The sequence below is a fragment of the Verticillium nonalfalfae genome (assembly GCF_003724135.2).
Source record: "Verticillium nonalfalfae strain VnAa140/NRRL 66861 chromosome Unknown scaffold_158, whole genome shotgun sequence".
Classification (NCBI taxonomy): domain Eukaryota; kingdom Fungi; phylum Ascomycota; class Sordariomycetes; order Glomerellales; family Plectosphaerellaceae; genus Verticillium; species Verticillium nonalfalfae.
In genome coordinates, this window is record NW_021167383.1 from 41,393 (window position 1) to 61,181 (window position 19,789).

Sequence of the window (19,789 nt, forward strand, 5' to 3'; positions counted from 1 at the left end):
AGGATGCAATGCAGGCAGGACGCGCACCATCAGGCCAAGAACTGCATGGGGGATGCTGTTGTTTGGGTGGTGCACTGGTGTTCTGTGGCTGACGACGCGGGTCACGTGGCATGTCTCACCGTGCCAACCCCACCATGCTGGGGCTGTTTTTCTCCCACTCCCCCCCTCCATGGCCCCCAGCCGCCAGCTCGTCAGACCAGGACATCGACGACCCAACTCCAACTACTTCTCTCTGCCTACGTTTCCCGACTTTACTGTAAGCTGTTGCCTGCACCTTCCAACCCACCTTTCCCACTAGGCATTGCCAGTTTTAAAAAGCTCCTGCAACCTCGGATCTCTGTCGCTTCATCCTCACAAATTGTTCATTTCGAAGCCATCCCAGCCGTGTGCTAATTGTAGCTCAGCCCGTCTCCCCAACCCACTTGCGCCCCCCCGCCATCCCACATACACAATGGTGAGTGACTTACGCTTCCGGCCGACAACGTCTCGTTTGCAACGGGCTCTAACCTCGATCACAGTCTCAATCCGGGTTTGTTCATCCTCCTTCACCCCAACCAGCTCTGTCGAACCTCGGCGCCTACGCCCGCCCGGCCACCCCGGTCGGGCGACCCCCGCAACATGGACCGAACGAGGTGTTTCCTGGAGTGCAACACCGCAACAAGACGCTGACTTGGCAAATCAACACAGAGCGTCCGTTTCCCAGGAGTGCATCGAGGCGTACAACGACCTGAAGCTCAACAAGAAGTACAAGTACATTGTCTTCAAGCTGTCCGACGACAACAAGCAGATTGTCATCGAGGAGGCCTCTGAGAGCAAGGACTGGGAGACCTTCCGCGAGAGGCTCATCAACGCCACCAGCAAGTCCAAGACTGTACGTCGCAGGCGCTTTACAGCTCAGCTCAGAGAGAAGATGGCGCTAACGAATTTCCAGGGTGCCGTCGGCAAGGGTCCCCGCTACGCCGTCTACGACTTCCAGTACAGCCTTGCCTCGGGCGAGGGCGAGCGGTACGTCGTCAACAGAACTTGGGCGCAGGCTCACATACTAACACCGACCGCAGCAACAAGATCGCCTTCATCGCGTGGTCCCCCGATGATGCTGGCATCATGGTGAGCACCTTGCCCTCCTCTCTCTCCCTCTCTCTGCAACTGCCTGGCCTCCACATAGTACGGCGTGCTGACACCCTATACAGGCTAAGATGATCTACGCCTCTTCCAAGGAGGCTCTCAAGCGCTCCCTGACCGGCCTTGCGACCGAGCTCCAGGCCAACGACCACGACGACATTGAGTATGACAGCATCATCAAGACCGTCAGCAAGGGTCTTGCCGCATAAACGTGTCGTTCCCCGCACCCCCTCCCACACACTTGCCGGCACCGTATCTTGGAGCTTTTTCTTAACGCGAAGACGGAGAGCATATACTCTTTAGCGACTACCGTCCTCAGAGACGAATGATGACCCAATGACGGAGAGGTTGACTGTTGCAATCGCGAAAAGGGGAGGATGAAATGTTAGTCTGCCGGGGGAACCCCTGATGGCTGTTGTCTCCGTCTCCGCTCGCGTATACCCACGTACTCGACCGGGCGGGCCCAGACAGACCCAGGGATTGGCCCCGGATCATGTTTTTTTCTCTTGGACCGCGACAAGGCTTGATTTCCAGATCTGATGGCCCTCCGCCTGGCTGTGCTGTTTCGTTGGTCACGGTACTCCATAAGGAAAATATCATACGCTGGGATGTAAACACGATATCTCGCTGTCGTCGCCACAATTTGTCGCGGTTCTTGTCATTCTCGTGTTCTCATTTGATGCTCAATGATCGCTGTCCCTCTCCCGCCGTAGCTATGAACGCCCCCCCTGCTCTCACACATGCTCCAAGTGTCCTCCCTGCCGTTGTCTACCTCTTGCTCGCCCAGTCGGCGTGCCATGACGTGGCCAGCCTCTCGGCCTCGGCCTCATCCTTGAGCCTCTGCATCAGGAACCCCTTGAGATCCGTCCAAAAGGCTTCCGTCTCGAGCGCCGCAGCACCCGTAGCCTCGCCCGCGACGCCGACGCCCGCCTCGCCGTCAGCCGGTTGCTGCTGCTGCTGCACGGCCGCCGCCCCGCCAATGACCATGATGGCAAAATCGACCGTCACCTCGTCGTCGCCCGCGAGGTCCTTGAGGATCTTGCTGTCGGGCACGGGCTTCTTGCGGTGCAGCAGGCGCAACTTGTCGGCGGGGACGCTGGCCTTTTCGGCGACGCGGGCCTTGAGGTCGAGGACGGACGTGTTGAGGGGCTGCGAGGTGAGCTTGACGTCGATGGGCGGGTTGCGCAGCGACTTGAGAACGACGGTGACGCTGCGCTCCTGGCCCGGGGCCAGCGGCGCCGCGGGCTTGCTGAAGGCCTTGGGCATCTTGGGGAGGACGTACTGCGCGGGTCAGCATGGGGCAGGGCACGGGCCGGGAAGGGGATCCTGGGACGGAGGAGGAGAGACGAACGGGAGGGCGCGCGGGGAAGTTCTTGGGATCCTCGACATGGTCTGCGGAGAGCTTGATGGGCTTGGAGTCGAGTGTCGACAGGAACTGTCTTGCGAAAACGACCTCGGCCATGTTTGCGGTGTTCAGGGCCTGCTGCTGACGTGGCTAGTGAATGGCTGTCGGTTTATGGATGCGTTGAGTCGTTCGAGGTTGGATCGCAAGACTGTATGTCTGTTGCACGGAGGCTTCCAGACGTCACGAACATGTGCGGTTGTCTACCTCATCACTGGGAGCCAATTCAATTCTTGGATCCATCCACATTGCCCCACGTACGTAGGTACCTAGGTAGCTGCCCGCAGCGCAATGAGGGACATGGCCCAGAAGGTCGAGACTCACTTAGGTAAGCAAGCCAGGGGTACGTACTGCACACAGTGTCCAAGCTCCCCATCTTATCGCAGCGTCCGTGCATCGCTATCGAGGAAAAGTTTCGGTGGGGGTCCAACTTTTTTCTGCAGCGGACAGTACTGGCTGGCGCATCTCTGGGATCGCGACCACCTGACGACAACGACGACGACACGACCCTGATATACCGCCCTCCAAAGAAACACAGGAATCATGGGTGTACGTATATTTTCCAGTACTCCGGACTAATAGACCATCTTGGACAAGGATTGACTCGAGAAACAGGTCGGAAACCGATTCAAGAAGCAGGGACCTCCCGAGCCACTGTCGGAGGCTCACTTCGCCAAGCTCAAGAGAAAGGCTGGCCTCCCCGTCGATGAGCCCACCGAGGCACCCCAGAACAAGAGGCGACGCGCGAGCAAGCAGCAGGCCGCCGCACCGCCTGCGAAGAAAGCCAAGTCCGCCAAGGGCACCAATGGTGCGAAGGCCGACGCCGCCGTCACCCCTGCGGTGAACCCGCGCAGCAAGCCCAAGAAGGGCAAGAAGGCCAAGGTCGTCGAGGAGGAGGCCGAGCTTTCGGACGACGATGACATGGCCGACCTTGCCGCCAGCGACGACGACCTCTCTGGCCTCGACGGCGACGCTACGCTGGGCGACGATTTCCTCGGCTCTGACGACTCCGTATTCGACTCTGACGACCCCGAGCAGGAGCAGAACAAGCATGTCTTCTCTGAGGACGAGGACGACTCCGATGGCGAGGAGGCGCTGAGCCGGGCGAACCTCGAGGGTCTCTCGCGCAAGCTCGACGAGCAGGCGGCGCAGGAGGCTGAGGATGCAGCGGCGGAGCTCGAGGAGATGGGCCTGCAGACGAATATCGCCGAGACGGGCATGGTGCTTGACGACGACAATGAGGACCCCAAGAAGAAAGCCCTCGCGCCGGATCTGCACGTTCTCCGCAACCGCATGACCGACAATGTGCGCATTCTCGAGGATTTCGCCAAGCTGGCCGACCCCGGCCGCAGCCGCTCCGAGTACACGGCGCAGCTGATCAAGGACATTTGCGGCTACTACGGCTACTCAGAATACCTTGCTGAGAAGCTGTTCAACCTGTTCAGCCCGAGCGAAGCCTTCTCCTTCTTCGAGGCCAACGAGAGCCCGAGACCCATCGTCATTCGCACCAACACTCTGAGGACACACCGCAGAGACCTCGCCCAGTCTTTAATCTCTCGAGGTGTTGTCCTGGAGCCTGTCGGCAAGTGGAGCAAGGTCGGTCTCCAGGTCTTTGGTAAGTTCTCTCGTGCTGGGGGCGTTTGAGAGTGAACGACTTGCTGACGTTTTGGCTAGAGAGCAGCATTCCCCTCGGTGCCAGCCCCGAGTACCTCGCCGGCCACTACATTCTGGTACGTTCAGGCCCGCGCCGCAAGCAGTCTTGACGTGAAGACTAACCATCTCCCAGCAAGCCGCCTCTTCATTCCTTCCCGTTATGGCCCTCGGACCCCAGGAGAACGAGCGCGTCCTCGATATGGCCGCTGCTCCCGGTGGCAAGACGACACACATGGCTGCCATGATGAAGAACAAGGGCTTTATCTTGGCCAACGATCCCAACAAGGCTCGTGCGAAGGGTCTGATCGGTAACATTCACCGCGTACGTTTGGCTCGTCATGGCATCCTTGACCGGCGTTACTAACACGACGTCAGCTCGGTGCGCGCAACGTCGTCGTCTCCAACTATGATGCGCGAGAATTCCCCAAGCCCATGGGCGGTTTCGACAGGGTCCTCCTCGATGCTCCCTGTACGTGACTCCGCAAGAGAATCCTACCCCCGTCGTCCACAGCTGACGTTGATTGCACAGGCTCCGGAACGGGTGTCATTGCCAAGGATCCCAGCGTCAAGACCAACAAGACGGAGCGCGATTTCATGATGCTCCCGCACATGCAGAAGCAGCTGCTCCTCGCCGCCATCGACTCGGTGAACCACAACAGCAAAACGGGCGGCTTCGTCGTCTACTCGACCTGCAGCGTCACCATTGAGGAGAAGTACGTTTCCTTTCTTGCCCCTTTTCACAAGCGTCCATATACCCGACGCCCGTCTCCCTGCTCCCCTCCCCCCCGCCTTAAAAAAAAAAAGAAGGAACACACAACTAACGACCGTCCCCGCAGCGAGGCCGTCGTGCAGTACGCCCTCTCCCGCCGCCCGAACGTCAAGCTCGTCGACACGGGCCTCCCCTTTGGCAAGGAGGGCTTCACGTCGTACATGGGCAAAAAGTTCGACGCCTCCCTCAAGCTGACGCGCCGCTACTACCCGCACACCTACAACGTCGACGGCTTCTTCGTGTCCAAGTTCCAAAAGGTCGGCCCCACGCCCGCCAAGGCCGTCGCCGGCCCCGCCGACGCCGACCGCCTGTCCGTCGCGACCAAGAACGGCCGCCGCGGCGGCGCGCAGTCGGGCGGCTTCGACGACGACAGCGCCCCCGTCGACAGGACGCCCATTGGCGCTGAGGAGGGCGCCGAGACGAGCGACGACGGCTTTGGCGGCTTTGACGACGACGAGGACGAGGGGTACATGCTCAAGGCGAAGCGGAACGCCATGCGCAGGAGGGGTCTCGATCCCCACGCGCTCGACAAGGGCGCGGCGAACGCCAAGGGGGAGAAGAAGGGCGAGAACAAGACGCAGGAGGAGGGCGGCAGGTCGAAAAAGGCCAACAAGGCCGAGGCCGAGGCCGAGGAGCCCGTCGTCGCCGCCGCCGCCGTAGAGGAGAAGAAGAAGAAGAAGGCGCCCAAGGGCGAGAAGAAGACGAAGAAGCCCGCTGACGAGGTCGAGCTGAAGAAGGCCGGCCTGATCACCGAGACGGCCGAGAAGGTTGTGCCCGAGACGAAGACGACGCCTGAGAAGAAGAAGGGCAAGAAGGGCAAGAAGACGGGCGGAAAGTAGATGGCCTCCGACTGGGCGGGCGGAGCGAGAGAAAAATATGTGTGGTCGAGATTATGTGAAGCAGCGCAGCCTGGTGGTGTCGTCCCGGCAAATCTATGTACCAGGAGTTTGGGTTTCGTAAAGAAAAAGAAGCATCTCACACGTCGTTGAAAAATCATAGTGCTTGCATCACGTCGTCACATTAAAACACATCTGAGCACCATGAATATCACAGGCAATCCTCTTCATTTCTCTGTTCGCTCGACGCATCTGCCATGCGTCAAGTCGGTAGACGCTGACCCCCTATCCTGGCGCCTCAACCCCTTCTGCCTCTGGTTCTACCACTTCGAAAAATCAACAACGCGGCTGCTTGCTGCAGCTGCACAACTTTTAAAGCCTCCTCAGTTCATAGTCTTCGTGGTTATGATGGGGGTGATAATACACAGACAGTGTGGGGAGCCGCCTCCCCACCCTATAAATCAGTAATTGAAAAAATCATGCCAATCCGCAAAACAATGCTGTCGCGCCCAGTAAACTCCACAGCTCTCGTAAGAGCTGCAACCTCATCATGACGATCGTAACGTGTGGGGGGGTATTAAAATGCGTAGATGGGTAAATGGCAGGTTGGGTGGTCGTGGTGATGAGTGTGTGTGCAAATGTAGAGGAGTTTCGCTTCGTATGTAGTTCTGGGAGGGAGCGGTCGCCGTTATTGCGCCGTGGTGCGCTGGTGCACAAGAAGATCGCGGATGGCCCAGCGCCAGGTCTCGCGGTTGCGGTCGGGCACGTCGAGCCACTTCTCACACTTCTTCCTCCACCGGTCTTCTTCCTCACGCTGGCGGCGCACAAATTCGGGGCCGACGTCAAACTCCTCGCCGACAAGCCAGTCGTCCTTGACATCGCTGACACGGCCGTGACCGCCTTCAGCAGAGTCGGCAGGAGGGTCCTCGAGGTCGGGGATGTCTTTGAAAACATCATCATCGTCGTCCAGGGCGTTGAAGCCATCCATCGTATCATTGGACTCGGACTTTGCTTTATTCTGAGGGTCCAGCTTGAGCCAGCACATGTTCTGCGGGTCAAACACCATGCCTCCGACGACCTGAACGTTCTTGGTCCCGGTAATGTTGGTGATGAGAGCCGGGCGAGGTGTGCCAGTCTCTTTCTCGCGCGGCAGATGAGCGATGGGGGTCAGAGTCGAAGGTGAAGGCATTGGGGGGTCGAAGGCGCTGAGCGCGTTCTCGTTGCCTTCCCATCGGTGTGTTTGTGGGTTATAGAACATGCCCTTCTCGTCTGTCATTTTGTTAGTATCCCTGTCTCCGCACATTGGGAACATCGAGATCAAACTTACGCCTTGAAGAATTGTCCTTGTTCATGTTGGTGATCAAATGCGGCTTGAGCTGCGGAGGCTTGCTGCGATGCTTCTTAGAGCGCACCGTCGGCTGTGGGACACCCGGGTGAAAGTTGTTTCTGCTAGAAAGCTGCGCAACACGCTGGGTCGTCAATTGTGCGAGCGGTCCATTGGAAGGAGCACGGTGAGCCAGTGACGTCTCCCGCGCGATCCTGCTAGCTGCAGTGTCGCGGGCAAAGTGTGGTGTGCTGTCAGATCGGTCGAATCTGGCTGGCGATTGAGGCACCGGTGAGGGGGTAGTGTTGCGGTCGGGCAGCACGTTCTGGTAAATCTTGTTTCGGAGAGGGGCCTTTGCTGGCTGGCAGACGTACTTGGACTCTGCCTGGCTGGACGTAGGCAGGTCGTCAAAAGCGTCGAGCTCATGCCCGTCACCAAACGTCTTGGATCGGTTCTGGTAATAGCCAGCCCGCGGTCCGCCCTGGGCGATCTGGTTGGCGCTGCGGTGGAGGCGCTGCGGACTAGGCGAGCGCATCGCGGACCGGGAGACGGTCCTCGAGGCGGGCCGGAGATCAATGGAACTGTTCGAGTCGTGACGTCGCAGTGACCGTCCCGTCTTGGCAGATATGTGATGTGAGTGCGTGGTAGATGAACCAGCGGGCAGGAACGGCTTGCGGGCCGTCTGAAGCGCGGGCTCTCCAGCAGCTCGTCTCTCGACCGGCGTCTTGGGTCGCAGAGACGACTGCGGGCGGCCATCGGTGCGAGAGGGGGGTCTCTCATATCGAGGAATGGGGGCTTTGGCGGGCGACTGCGGCGTCGCTCGCATGGCCGGCAAGGATCGCTTAAACTTCAGCAGCTGGGAGCTGGTGGTGGTGGGCTCGTTGCGGAGAGAGGCGTGGGATGTAGGCTTGCTCATCTCTCGCCTGCGGGGCGTCGCGGGTTGTATGAGCTGAATGGGAGAAGGCGTCGTTGGTGTGGGTAGACTGGTGACGGAAGAATGTGACGAGTGACCCATGCGTGACTGCGACCGCCTCGATCTGGACTGAATGGGACCGCCACTCTCCGACACGGGCTCCAAAGATGACTGAGCGCGCTCATGGTTCGGTCTCGGCAGACGTGACTGCACGGGCTTGTTGGTGAAGGTGATGGAGACGGCCGTCTTGGGCCGCGTCGGGCTGGCGGGGCGGTTTGTGTTCATGCGGATGTTACGGTGTAGTGTGAGCTTGCCCGAATCAAAGACTTCGCCGTCGCCGAGCTCAAGATCATTAAACATGTCATCCTTGTCGGCTTCGGCTTGGGGAGCGCGCGGTGCGAGCTGGCCCTGAGGCGCCTGGACCTGAGGCTGAGGAGTCTTGAGATCGGCAGGCTCCTCTTCCACAGCACGCACAGGCGAGCGGCTCTTTCTGTTTCGCACGAGTCGCTCCTCAAAGTTGACGTGTCCGCTTGGCAGCAGGAGGCCCTCAAAGGTGTCGTCTTCACTCTCGGCAGTGAACGAGCTGGACACGCTGGGGCTGAGGGCGGACGCCGAGGAGCTTCGGTTGGATCGGCCGTCTCTCCTGGTGCCGCCGAATCGAGTGCCCAAGCTGCCTTCACCCCAGTCCATATCCTCGGCCTGCGTTGCCGGCGTCTTGGGAATGGTCTTACGCGTGGAGAGCTTGAGCTTGCCGTCAGAGGGCAGCTCGAAGTCGCCCTCAAAGTCGTCGTCGGCACCAGCAATCTTGTCCGTCTTCTCCATCTTCTGCGGTGTGGGCGGCGTGATGAGGGAGATGGGCTTGGGTGGGCGCGTCTTGGACACTTTGATGGTAGCGCCTCCGTCACCGAAGAAGTCATCGTCTTCGTCATCGTTGTCTTTAAACTTGTCCAGGTTGGCAGCGCCCGACACGACGCTCGACATGGACATGGTAGATTGTCTCCGCTCGTCCTTGCTGATGGACAGACGGACGGCGGCCGACAATTTGGTGGGGCTCGAGTGAGGACCGCTTACTTGCCGCAGGGCGTCGGGGAACTGCGAGGCGTCTTGTGGTTTGATGCGAAGGGCTTGTGCGGAATCCGGCAGCTCGAGATCGTTCTCCCAGTCGTCCTGGATGATCCTCTTAATCTTGCGACCGCCCAGGCGCTTGATCGTGCCGCCCATGAGGGCTGACGAGGGGACGTTTTGCGGGATAGGGATGCCGGCCTTGGTGGCAGCGGCAATGGCGTCGAGGGTCGACCGCTCGTCATCGCCAGGCAGATGCAGCTGCCTCTCGTCGCCGGGTAGTGACTCGAGCTCGGAGCGCAAGGACATGACGGATGAGTGCGAGTCGCGACGGCTCGGCGGTTGGTTGTGCGAATTGGCGGGGCGAAAGGGGGCCTCGCCGGCATCGATCTGAAAGTCGCCATCATCCCAATCCTCAATCTGTTCTTCCACGGGCTGTCGTGGCTTCAAGCGTAATGCCTCCATCGTGGAACAAAGTTTGCTTCTGTGGTTTACTGCTGGTTTGCTTCTGTAGTATTCGGTTTGAGGTCGCTGCGCTGGGTGACGTGGTGTGGTCGCTGTCCAGCGAGGACGTCGAGGATCCGACAGCTTTCGTTGTTCACGGAAGGTGCGAGATCATGTCGTCCGCACCAGAGCAACAATCATCCAAAGGCCGTCGGGGCCTCCTGTCGATTGATTGCTTCGTCTGGATGAGGTCGAAAGGTGTCGCAACGGAGAGTTGAGAAGGGTTTGTGTGAGGCCGCAAAAGGTGGCCGGATGCGAAAAATGGCGGGTGGCTGGGAGTGGGTTGAGGGTTGAGGGTTTTCGGGCTGGTTGCAGGAGCGGCAGGAGCAGGACAGCACAGTCGTCGGTTAATTTGTTCAGTTGGTGCACGTCGTAAATTTTCGTTCAGGGGTGGGCGATGCGAAGTCGAGATTCTATCGTAGTAAAGTTCACAAGGCGAAGAAGAGAGGCTTTCGGATTGAGTATACGGAGTGGTAGCGGTTCGCAGTGGATGACGTTGGGTGATAGGTAGGTGGCGGGCGGGTGGTGTGGGTGTGGTATCGTCAAATGTTGGAGCATGCCACGAGATGGTCGGAAGGGGGGGGGGGACTGGATGCATGGAGGATGCGAAAATCAGGGCTGAGCTGGCGGGCGATTGGGGGCTGGGGATGACCCTACTCCTCTGGGGACCTCACCTAAGGTACCTACCTAGCTGGCGTAGGTCCCTCTTCTGTGCTGGGTCCTGGTGAGGTGGCCGCGGGGCACGGTCGTTCTAGTGCTCAATGTGCTGTTTAGGCGGGGCCTTTGCGGGTGGCTGGCGAGTGAAAGGCCCTGTTGGCGAGACATGACGGCAGGGGGGGAGCCCCCTCTGGACTGGACAGGTGGACAGGTGGACAGGCAGGTGGACAGGTGGACAGGGACATGATGCAGTCCAGGCCGGCAAGTCACGTGGCTCAACGGAGCTTGCATTCCACCACTGATTGGGTCAAGCCAGCCAGCACAGACACGACCTTGACGCGTCGGGGTCGCGCTGTTCTGGGAGGTACCCATGCTTGCTCTGCTAGGCTTGCTCTGCTGGCCAGGCGTGCCGGGTACTTTCTCAGGTGCCCTAGCCTACAGGTACACCTCCCTGGGTAGGTGCTCAGGTACCTTACCTAGGTAGGTAAGGTAGGTACCGCCAGCCTACACACCCCACACCCTGTCATCACAACTACATTACCTTTTGAGGCACCTAGAAGACGAGGACCAGGAAGAAGACCTCGCTCCTCCAGGCCTAGCCCTTCTCCGTCTGACCTGGGACAGTCTGGCCTGGTACAGTCTCACCAGCCACGTTGCACATGAGCACCCCCTCTGCAGTACTTGCAAGGACGTACATGTAGGACGCGGAACATTGTCTAACCTGTCGATCGGTCGATTGGCCCCCGTGTTTGCCTGGAGATCATCTCCACCACGATCACCACCACCAAGCTACCTACCTCCTTCAGGCAGGCAACTTCATCGTCGCTGGCGTCGCTGGCGCCGCTGGTGCCTATCCTGCCTTCGTTGGCTTTGCTGTCCCCTCTGTGGAAACACGCCAGACCGTCTCGAGCTTCAAGCCGTGGGTGCCTAAAAGAAAGAAAGAAAAAACCAAGCAGACTGCTACTTTTTTCACGCGCGACTCATCCACCATCTGTTGGCTGCAGCCCAAAGCACAGACGCTTGTTGCTTCTCTCGGGATTTCTTCGTCAAAAGCAAATATCGAGAGATCAATACTCCGTCTTTCTTTTTTCTTGCCTTCTTTCTCCAGCTCGGGGCTGCAACCTCTGCCGACGGCCGAGAGCATCCCAGCAAACCTCATCTCCGCGCCTGGCAAACTATCGACTTCGTCATCATCCTGGCACTGGTCGACTAGCATCTCTAGCCCTTCCTGTCATCACACCCACGACGACCAGTCCATACTACGAGGACACCCCGTGTCTTGTTCTCGGCCCGCTGCCGCAACCTGTCGTCCTCGCTCGTTCGATCCGTCAGTTGGGCCTCACCCGCCCGTACAACCCGATTGGTTCTGCGTCAAGTGTTTCACCACGGTGTTGGTGTCCAGCTTTTCTCGGCCGTCTGTTGTTGGTGTTAGTGGTGGTAGGATTGGTGTTGTTGTTGTTGTTGCTGCTGCTGCTGCTGCTGCCGCCACTCTGTCGATTCCCCCAGACTTGCGCTGCCTCACTTTCAGAGTTGATACATGGAACCGAGCGACGATCAAGTCACGCAATCAAACCAAGCCAACCTAATTGAAAATGGTCTCCACGGCCTCTGTCCTCCGTTTTCCCCGTTCAGACGAGGAAGGCAGTTTCGTCCTCGTCAACGCAACCCAGACCCGGACGAAACCTCTCGACCTCAAGCTCGTGGGCACGGATGGCCTGGCCCCCTATGTAGCCTCATGTACGTCGAATTCTCTCTCCCCCCCCCCTCCCTCTCTCTCTCTCTCTCCCCCCTCCCCCCTCCCTCTCTCTCTCTCTCTCCCCCCCTTCCACTCTTACCCCGCCGATCGCCGCGGCCCGGCCGGCAGCCCTGTCTCAGGCCGCGTGCTTCTCCCACGCCTTCTGCAAGCGTGACGCCTCTCCCCTCCCCGGTCCGGCAGCCCCGATCTGACCAGACATACTTCGTGCAGTGCGTCATGATCGCGTCGCCGCCCTGCTGGTCAAGAACAGCCCCTGCGCCGAAGAGGAGTGGGTCGACATTCTGTCTGGCCTCCTGACGCAGAACCCCGGCGAGGGCGTTGAGGCCATCGCCACGGTGGAGAGCGAGGTCGCCATCACTGTCACCGTGAGGCGGCGTGTCAAGGGTATCACGGTATGCCCGCCTTCTCCTCCTCCTCCGTCTGCCCACAAGGCGCCGACCGCTAATTCTTTTTTTCTTAGCAACGCCTGGGCACGCTGGAGCTCAAGCACAATGCCGACGAGGAGATCGAGCTCTTTGATTGGTGCGGCCTCGCGGCAGCTGCCGTCGTGCAGGCCAACGTGACGCTCGCCGCCGTCACGACCAAGCAGACCGAGCTGGAGGCGTCGGTGTGGCAGCTCAAGAGCCAGCTCGACGAGCTCGTCGAGGCGAAGACTACGGACGAGACGGAACTGCTGCTCAAGTTCCGCGACCTGCTCAACGCGAAAAAGGTCAAGATCCGCGAGCAGCAGAAGATCCTCGCCGCCGCCGCGTCTGGCGATCCGCCCGCCGTCCCCCCGTCACAAACATCACAGCCAGGCAAGGCGGCCAAGACTGCTGGTCAGGGGCGCACGGCGACCAAGTCACGGGCGTCGAAGAGGAAAGCAGCAGCACCCGCGGCGGAGGACGACGACGACGAGTCAGACGACGGGTTCGAGAAGATGGACGTCGACACGGCCGTCAGCAAGGAGGCTGACGCAGAAATGTCTGACCAGCAGCGAGACACGACGGACGATGAAACAGAGACGGCAAGCGAGCATGACGAAGACGAAGACGATGCGGAGGAAGAGGAGGCAAAGCCGGCGCAAAACCCGGCGAGGGTGCAGGAGGACGATGCGCCGCCGCCTGCGCGAGCCCTGCCGTTCATGAAGAAGACGGCGAAGAAGGCCGCGCCTGCGCCGCCGCCGGCTGGTAGCGAGACCGAGTCGGATGATGAATTGTAATGGTATTGGACGGTGGTTTCATGATAATGAAAGATGAAATCACGCGACAGGGATGGCAGTTGGTGCGGTTCTTGCTCCAGATTAGGCTTGCTCAGGGGGACACCCTCGTATGTCATGTCCCCAGATGACGTCGTATGCTCATATATGCTTTGCACACCACTCTTTTGGACCCGTTCACCGGGACCCGTTCATCAGGACCCGTTCACCCCCCCCCCCCACGAAATACTCTCACCGCCTGTCGTCGTCCTCAAAGTACTTGTTCCAAAAGGCGCGGTAGTGCACCGTCTTGCCAGCCTCGGCAATCTCCTCGACCTCCTTGGGCGTCAGCTTGAAGCCGGGCACGCGCGTCATGTAGGTCTGCAGCCTGTCCTCCTTGGACGAGGTCGTCAGCGCGACGAGGCCCTGGTCGATGCACCAGCGGATGCCAATCTCCGACTCGGAGACGCCGTACTTGGCGGCGAGGCGGGCCCAGAGGGCGGGGACGGGGCCCTCGACGTCGCGCGTGACGGGCGTCAGCGGGCCGTAGCACGAGACGGCGATGGCGTGGCGGCGGTGGAAGGCGAGGAGGTCGCCGTGCTGGAGGTAGGGGTGGAACTCGATCTGGTTGAGGGCGGGCGTGACCTTGGCCGTCTGGAGCACGGCCTCGAGGTGGGGCTGGAGAAAGTTGGAGACGCCGATGGACCGCGCGCGGCCCGAGGCGTGGAGGGCCTCGAGCTCGGCCCAGGCCGCCTGCAGGTCGGCGTCGCCGTCGGCGAAGAAGGGCGCGTGGATGAGGTAGAGGTCGACGTAGTCGAGGCCGAGCTTCCGCAGCGACGTCTCGAACGCCTGCTGGATCGGCTCCTTCTTCGTGCCCGCGAGCTTGGTCGTCACGTAGAGCTTCTCGCGCGGGACGCCGGCCGCCTTGATGGCCGCGCCGAGCTCCTCCTCGTTGCCGTAGACTGTAGGGCTGCCGTGTCAGCAGAAGGCCTGGACGGACAATCGTTAGGAACGAAACGGCGTACCTGCTGCGCCGTCGAGGTGGAAGTAGCCGGCCTTGATGGCCGCCGTCGTGATCTCGACAATCTTCTCGTCGTACGAGCCACCACCCTTCTTGAAGTTGGCCGTGCCGAGGCCGTAGGCGAGCTGGTCTGTCAGCAAAGTGGCCTTGATGCCTTGGGGCTTGACGCGAGAGAGAGGGGGCGTTACCATGGGGATCTCGTTGCCATCGTTGAGCTTGAGGTGGGGGATATAGGGAACCTGCTTCGGGGACTGGCCCGTGGCGTCAGGCTTCCAGACGGATCCGATCGAGTTCATCGTGCTGGCCGGATCGGATGGTATCGCGTGTGTCGGTCTCGAGGTTGATGGGATGTATGAGGATCGCTGTGGTATCGGCAGCTCAGGTTGAGGTCATGAGTGAAGTCATGGAAGGCTGCCGAGCGAAGGGGCCGAGGGGCAGAGCCTCTTTCGGTAGGTGCCGTCTCAGGCCGAGGTGACGTATCCCAGTGGGCCTGTGGCGCCATGAACTCTACGAATGGCGCGTCGGCGGCCATGACGAAGCATCCGGTGAGGAAAGCCAATGCCGGGGAGTGCCTAAGCCGCGAAAGAAAGTATAGTGTATCCATGTGCATTGAAATTGAACTATGTATATATATGGCGCGCGTTGTGAAGGAGTTGGTTCAGCGTAGGTAAGTAAGCACGACGAATGAGTGTCCGATTGGACATGGAAAACGTCCGTCGGTCGACTCAGCACTGCTGCCGCCTGGTTTTTCGTCCACGATATACTCAAGATAGTAAACTGGTCATTCACTCCCAACATCTTGAAGACTGAGACAGTCTTGGGTCTGTCATCTCCATTGCAGCACACCTCGCCCTGTAGTCTCTACTCGCTCTCGGAATTGAGCTCATAGCAGACCGTGACGTGGGGTCTCGATACCCCGCATCCCTCATGGCCATGTCCGTTTTGTTTCCGTTTTACGCATGGACCCACCCAACGCACGTTCCCCGCCCGTCCCGTCCAACTACCGTCCAACGGCTTTCGCGCCGCGCCGTCACGGCCTTCGCACCGTTCCAAATTGGCCAGGATAAGCTGTGGTCGATGCGTGCCCAAGACCCAAGACATCTCGCCTTGTCTCGCCAAGATCGACGAAACCGCCTTCACCCCATCCTCGCTCTCCACGCCATGCAGTGCTCTGCCAGGTCTCGACTGACAGGTATTCGTCTGATGCCACCCTTCGTTGAGGAAGCAGCCCTCGATTCGGGACCTGGCCGACGCTTACATGGGTCTTCGTGCAGTGCAGTGCCTCCCCGCCGATGCAACCCTCCAACCCCGCCAACGATCAAGGTACAGGCTCGACAGACGATGCAACCTCCCCGGCGTCGCCGCCGAAAGGTCATGCACTTCATTTCCCCTACGGCGCCCATGGTCCGCCAGAGCTCGTCCATCGTCTCGAGTTTCCCGGTTAAGCTTGTTTTTGTTGTAGTAAAGTTTCTTTTCTCTTCATTCATTCGTCGTGTTTCGTCTAAATCAACACGCAAGAAAAGTGCCCGATGCTCCTCTGCCAATATAGCACAACAAGAAAGGGACACATAATATGTACAGGTAGAAACACACATCAACCATCCCTCATGGACCTTGCGGAGGGGAAATAGGCTCAGTCGAGCCTCTCCCACCACAGCTCGCCACGGAAGCCGCCGTCGCGCTGCGAGGAGATGTGCAGCAGCCGCCCATTCTCGTACAGGGTGTAGTTCCTCGTCTGCCTCGTGCCCACCCACCGCGGCACGTTGGCGACGGTCAGGGGTCCGTGGAAGATCTGGCCGGACGTGGCCGTCGCGGGGATGGCGTCGCTGACGGAGAAGGGCCCGGCGTAGGCCACGCCGTGCTTGCCGACGAGGGCCCAGTCGGCCTCTGACTGATCGTCCGTGAAGGGGAACGTCAGGCTCTGCGGACGCAGCTCGGGCTCGGTGGCGGCAATAGTGGCGGACATGAAGCCGGAGCGGCTGTAGGTCAGGATACCGACGGGGTCCTCGCCGTAGGCTCGGTCGGGAATGTCGACGCCGTTGAGCGTGCTGCGATTCATGTTAGCTGGCTGGACACTCTGGGCGGCATGGGCGTGCGTGGGGGCCAGGATAACATGAGACGGACCTGCTGGTGTTGAGGAGGCTGTAGGTGCCAGCCAGGATGGCGATGATGTTCGTGCAGTTGACCATTGTACTGTCGTTAGGGTGGACGAGAGGGATATGATGTGATGTTGTAGTACGGGGGCAAGAGTAGAGGGGTGAGAGTTGAGCGTGAGGGGAGAGGGAAGCATATCGTCATGTAGGTCGTCTTGCCGGGCCTTTTATACAGACTCTACAACCCCCGTCTGTACCTGACGAGCATGCAGCTGTTCCCTTTGCAGCGACCTCCCTCCAGCAGACGACTCGGTCGATCCCCTCGCCCTCAGCACATGGCAGAGCATGGGGTGACCCCCGTCCCCCGAGCCCGGGAGAAATCGTTGACTCGAGCTGGGACTAATCGGGCGTTCCGGGCCAAGGGGACGAACAGCCAAGAAGGTGAATTATTGACGCATTGCAACCCTCTCGTCGACCTGTCGGTGTCTACCTTGACTAGGTACCTTGCCGCTGGAGGGGGTTGGAGTCGAGAGCCAGCCGGGGAACTGGGATAGGCAGTGCAGGGCAACGCGGAGAAGTCGCCGCTAGAGGGTGCCAAGCACGAAGATCTAGAATGCGGGCTTCGCGGAGGGGTCGAAGGACCGTGTCGAGTTGGGGAAGCTGCGGGATGCTGACTCGGGGGAGGCGCATGGCCGGCGGGCTGGTAGACCGGGTTATCCCGTGCCAGCTCTTGAAGAGGACCTATCGACGGAACGAGTTGGAGTCTAGTTCGTCGCTTGAACTGCGTGAGTATTTCGAGGTTGGATTGGCATTCAGCTTGCGAGTGCGTGGGCGCTAGACAGTTGAATTTTTCGTAGAATCTCGGAGTCGTATGTCTGCAGTCCTTCTCACACTGGCCTGCCTTGCCTGCCTCGCCTCACTTGCCTCACCTTCCTTCCTTGCTTGTCTTGTAGAGTGGATCATGCCCGGTAAACACGGCGCCTGGCTGTTGACCCAGGAAGAGCCTCAATGGCGCGATTGATTTCGCCATGGCAATGGATGACTCGACACATGAGGCATCCCCTTCGCAGCGAGATGAAAGGGCCGTGGTCGGGCCATCCAGAGGCGGCCGTTTGGTCTGTTCAAGGAGTGAGGGGCCGGCTGGTGCGTGGGCTGAGTGGATGGATGGATGAAGAGATGTGTTGATGAATGGGTGGGTAGAGGTGGGGTGGGCAAGCCATGCCAAAGCTGTCCCGTTCGCCCCGCATCTTCCTGGCCCTGCTCTTCCTGCCCCTGCGTCTAAGGTAGGTACCGTAACTACCGTACCTAAGACGGCAGAGCGCCTGCCGTTACCTGAACGCTACCGTCTGCCTCATGCGCCGTTTCGTCGTCCGTTCATGATGGATCACGACCACCGTCATCAATGAGCTGAAGCACTGCGCTGGGAAATGTTGCCCATGGCGATTCTCACATCGTCCATCCCTTCTGAACCTGTCCCTGACGAGCCTGCACCGTCATCACCAGTCGTCCGAGGTAGAGCAGAGAGTGCTCGTGTAGGACCTTATCCCCCGAAGCGCGACAAGACAAAGTGGCGGCATCTTCAGGATGACGTAAAGCAAACGGCCGGTCTCGACTCGACTCGACTCGACATGGCGATGGCCATCCGATTTCAAATGTCGCCCCCTCTGACACTTCTGGACCACCACCTTCTGTGCCTCGTCAGGAACGTATCCATTATCAAGTGAATTGACTGCTGGGGATTTTTACTTGTTCCCCCCCTTTTCTTTTTCTCTCTCTCATTCATTTGGAGTCACCGACCGCTCATCCGTCCATGAGGATTCCGAAGAGCCGACCTCTGCGCCCGACATCCAGCATCACGACCATCCTCACACCCCGCCACGCTCATCCGCGACTGCCTCTGCTCGTATCGCGCATGGCGTCCACCACAGCCTCAGGCGATGGCCATGGCAGCAAACCGGCTGCTGGCGTCTCCATCGCCGACCTTCCCAAGACGTGGCACTTCACGAGCTCCCTCCCCGCCGACTCACAATACCCGACACCAGCTGACTCGCACGAGACACCACGGGATCAAATAAGGCCACGACAAGTCCGCAATGCCATCTTCTCCTATGTTCGACCAGAGCCCGCTGAAAATCCCGAGCTGCTCGCCGTGAGCCCGGCGGCCATGCGCGACATTGGCATCCAAGAGGGGGACGAGACGACGGACGAGTTTCGCCAGACCGTCGCCGGGAACAGGCTACACGGCTGGGACGAAGAGACGCTGGAGGGAGGCTACCCATGGGCGCAGTGCTACGGCGGTTTTCAGTTTGGCCAGTGGGCTGGCCAGCTCGGCGACGGTCGCGCCATCTCTCTCTTCGAGACCAAGAACCCCGCCACCGGCGTCCAGTACGAGCTCCAGCTCAAGGGGGCCGGCATGACGCCCTACTCGCGCTTCGCCGACGGCAAGGCGGTCCTCCGCTCCAGCATCCGCGAGTTCATCGTCTCCGAAGCCCTCCACGCCCTGCGCATCCCTACCACGCGCGCCCTCTCCCTGACCCTCCTCCCGAACTCCAAAGTCCGCCGCGAGACTGTGGAGCCGGGGGCCATTGTTCTCCGTTTCGCCCAGTCCTGGCTGCGCTTCGGCAACTTTGACATTCTTCGCGCCCGTTCCGAGCGACCCCTCCTCCGCACCCTCGCCACCTACGTCGCCACCGACGTCCTCGGCGGCTGGGAAGCGTTGCCGGCGCGCCTCGCGAACCCAGACGACCCCAAGGCCGCCCCTGCGGACCCAGGCCGCGGCGTGCCCTCGACGGACATCCAGGGCCCCGACGACGCCGCCGAGAACCGCTTCACGCGGCTGTACCGCGAGATCACGCGGCGCAACGCCCTCACCGTCGCCAAGTGGCAGGCCTACGGGTTCATGAACGGCGTCCTCAACACGGACAACACGTCCATCCTCGGCCTCAGCCTCGACTTTGGGCCCTTTGCCTTCCTCGACGACTTTGACCCGCAGTACACGCCCAACCACGACGACCACGCCCTGCGCTACAGCTACCGCAACCAGCCGACCATCATCTGGTGGAACCTCGTGCGCCTCGGCGAGGCCCTCGGCGAGCTCCTCGGCGCCGGCCCCGCCGTCGACGACCCGGCCTTCGTCGAGCACGGCGTCGCAGAGGCCGACGCCGACGCCCTCGTCGCCCGCGCCGAGAAGATCATCAGCCAGGTCGGCGAGGAGTACAAGGCCGTCTTCCTCGCCGAGTACAAGCGCCTCATGACGGCGCGCCTCGGCCTGCGCACCTTTGTCGACGCCGACTTTGACGACCTCTTCAGCGGCCTCCTCGACACCATGGACGACCTCGCCCTCGACTTCCACCACGTCTTCCGCCGCCTCAGCGCGACGCCCGTCGCCGACCTCGCGACGGCGGCCCAGCGCCTCGACGTCGCCGCGCGCTTCTTCCACAGCGAGGGCGCCACGGGCGCCGCGCCCGAGGACGCCGCGCGCCGCCGCCTCGCCGCCTGGC

General features: G+C 60.5%; 8 protein-coding genes across 8 annotated transcripts; 4 read left to right on the forward strand and 4 right to left on the reverse strand.

The window, feature by feature from the left end:
* Positions 1 to 451: 451 nt before the first annotated feature.
* Positions 452 to 1,331, forward strand: COF1 (cofilin; the record flags this gene model as incomplete). Its single annotated transcript, XM_028636591.1, has 6 exons — positions 452 to 454; positions 519 to 529; positions 688 to 871; positions 932 to 1,005; positions 1,059 to 1,107; positions 1,191 to 1,331. The coding sequence occupies 6 exons, from the start codon at positions 452 to 454 to the stop codon at positions 1,329 to 1,331; spliced, it is 462 nt and encodes a 153-aa protein (XP_028491242.1).
* Positions 1,332 to 1,890: 559 nt separating this feature from the next.
* D7B24_002383 (uncharacterized protein) lies at positions 1,891 to 2,584 on the reverse strand (the record flags this gene model as incomplete). Its single annotated transcript, XM_028636592.1, has 2 exons — positions 1,891 to 2,403; positions 2,474 to 2,584. 2 exons carry the CDS (start codon positions 2,582 to 2,584, stop codon positions 1,891 to 1,893), a joined length of 624 nt encoding a protein of 207 aa, XP_028491243.1.
* A 483-nt stretch (positions 2,585 to 3,067) lies between these two features.
* On the forward strand, positions 3,068 to 5,785 carry NOP2 (rRNA (cytosine-C5-)-methyltransferase nop2; the record flags this gene model as incomplete). Its single annotated transcript, XM_028636593.1, has 7 exons — positions 3,068 to 3,073; positions 3,140 to 4,139; positions 4,199 to 4,254; positions 4,311 to 4,499; positions 4,553 to 4,646; positions 4,707 to 4,890; positions 5,014 to 5,785. 7 exons carry the CDS (start codon positions 3,068 to 3,070, stop codon positions 5,783 to 5,785), a joined length of 2,301 nt encoding a protein of 766 aa, XP_028491244.1.
* A 685-nt stretch (positions 5,786 to 6,470) lies between these two features.
* On the reverse strand, positions 6,471 to 9,546 carry D7B24_002385 (uncharacterized protein; the record flags this gene model as incomplete). The annotated part of the gene is made up of 2 exons (XM_028636594.1): positions 6,471 to 7,051; positions 7,110 to 9,546. The coding sequence occupies 2 exons, from the start codon at positions 9,544 to 9,546 to the stop codon at positions 6,471 to 6,473; spliced, it is 3,018 nt and encodes a 1,005-aa protein (XP_028491245.1).
* A 2,288-nt stretch (positions 9,547 to 11,834) lies between these two features.
* Positions 11,835 to 13,199, forward strand: D7B24_002386 (uncharacterized protein; the record flags this gene model as incomplete). The annotated part of the gene is made up of 3 exons (XM_028636595.1): positions 11,835 to 11,979; positions 12,209 to 12,390; positions 12,459 to 13,199. The coding sequence occupies 3 exons, from the start codon at positions 11,835 to 11,837 to the stop codon at positions 13,197 to 13,199; spliced, it is 1,068 nt and encodes a 355-aa protein (XP_028491246.1).
* A 228-nt stretch (positions 13,200 to 13,427) lies between these two features.
* D7B24_002387 (uncharacterized protein) lies at positions 13,428 to 14,492 on the reverse strand (the record flags this gene model as incomplete). Its single annotated transcript, XM_028636596.1, has 2 exons — positions 13,428 to 14,137; positions 14,201 to 14,492. The coding sequence occupies 2 exons, from the start codon at positions 14,490 to 14,492 to the stop codon at positions 13,428 to 13,430; spliced, it is 1,002 nt and encodes a 333-aa protein (XP_028491247.1).
* Positions 14,493 to 15,829: 1,337 nt separating this feature from the next.
* Positions 15,830 to 16,385, reverse strand: D7B24_002388 (uncharacterized protein; the record flags this gene model as incomplete). Its single annotated transcript, XM_028636597.1, has 2 exons — positions 15,830 to 16,244; positions 16,321 to 16,385. The coding sequence occupies 2 exons, from the start codon at positions 16,383 to 16,385 to the stop codon at positions 15,830 to 15,832; spliced, it is 480 nt and encodes a 159-aa protein (XP_028491248.1).
* A 1,714-nt stretch (positions 16,386 to 18,099) lies between these two features.
* On the forward strand, positions 18,100 to 19,707 carry D7B24_002389 (uncharacterized protein; the record flags this gene model as incomplete). Its single annotated transcript, XM_028636598.1, has 1 exon — positions 18,100 to 19,707. A coding segment is annotated over one exon (1,608 nt), but the record flags the coding sequence as incomplete, so codon positions are not given.
* Between the last annotated feature and the right edge of the window lie 82 nt (positions 19,708 to 19,789).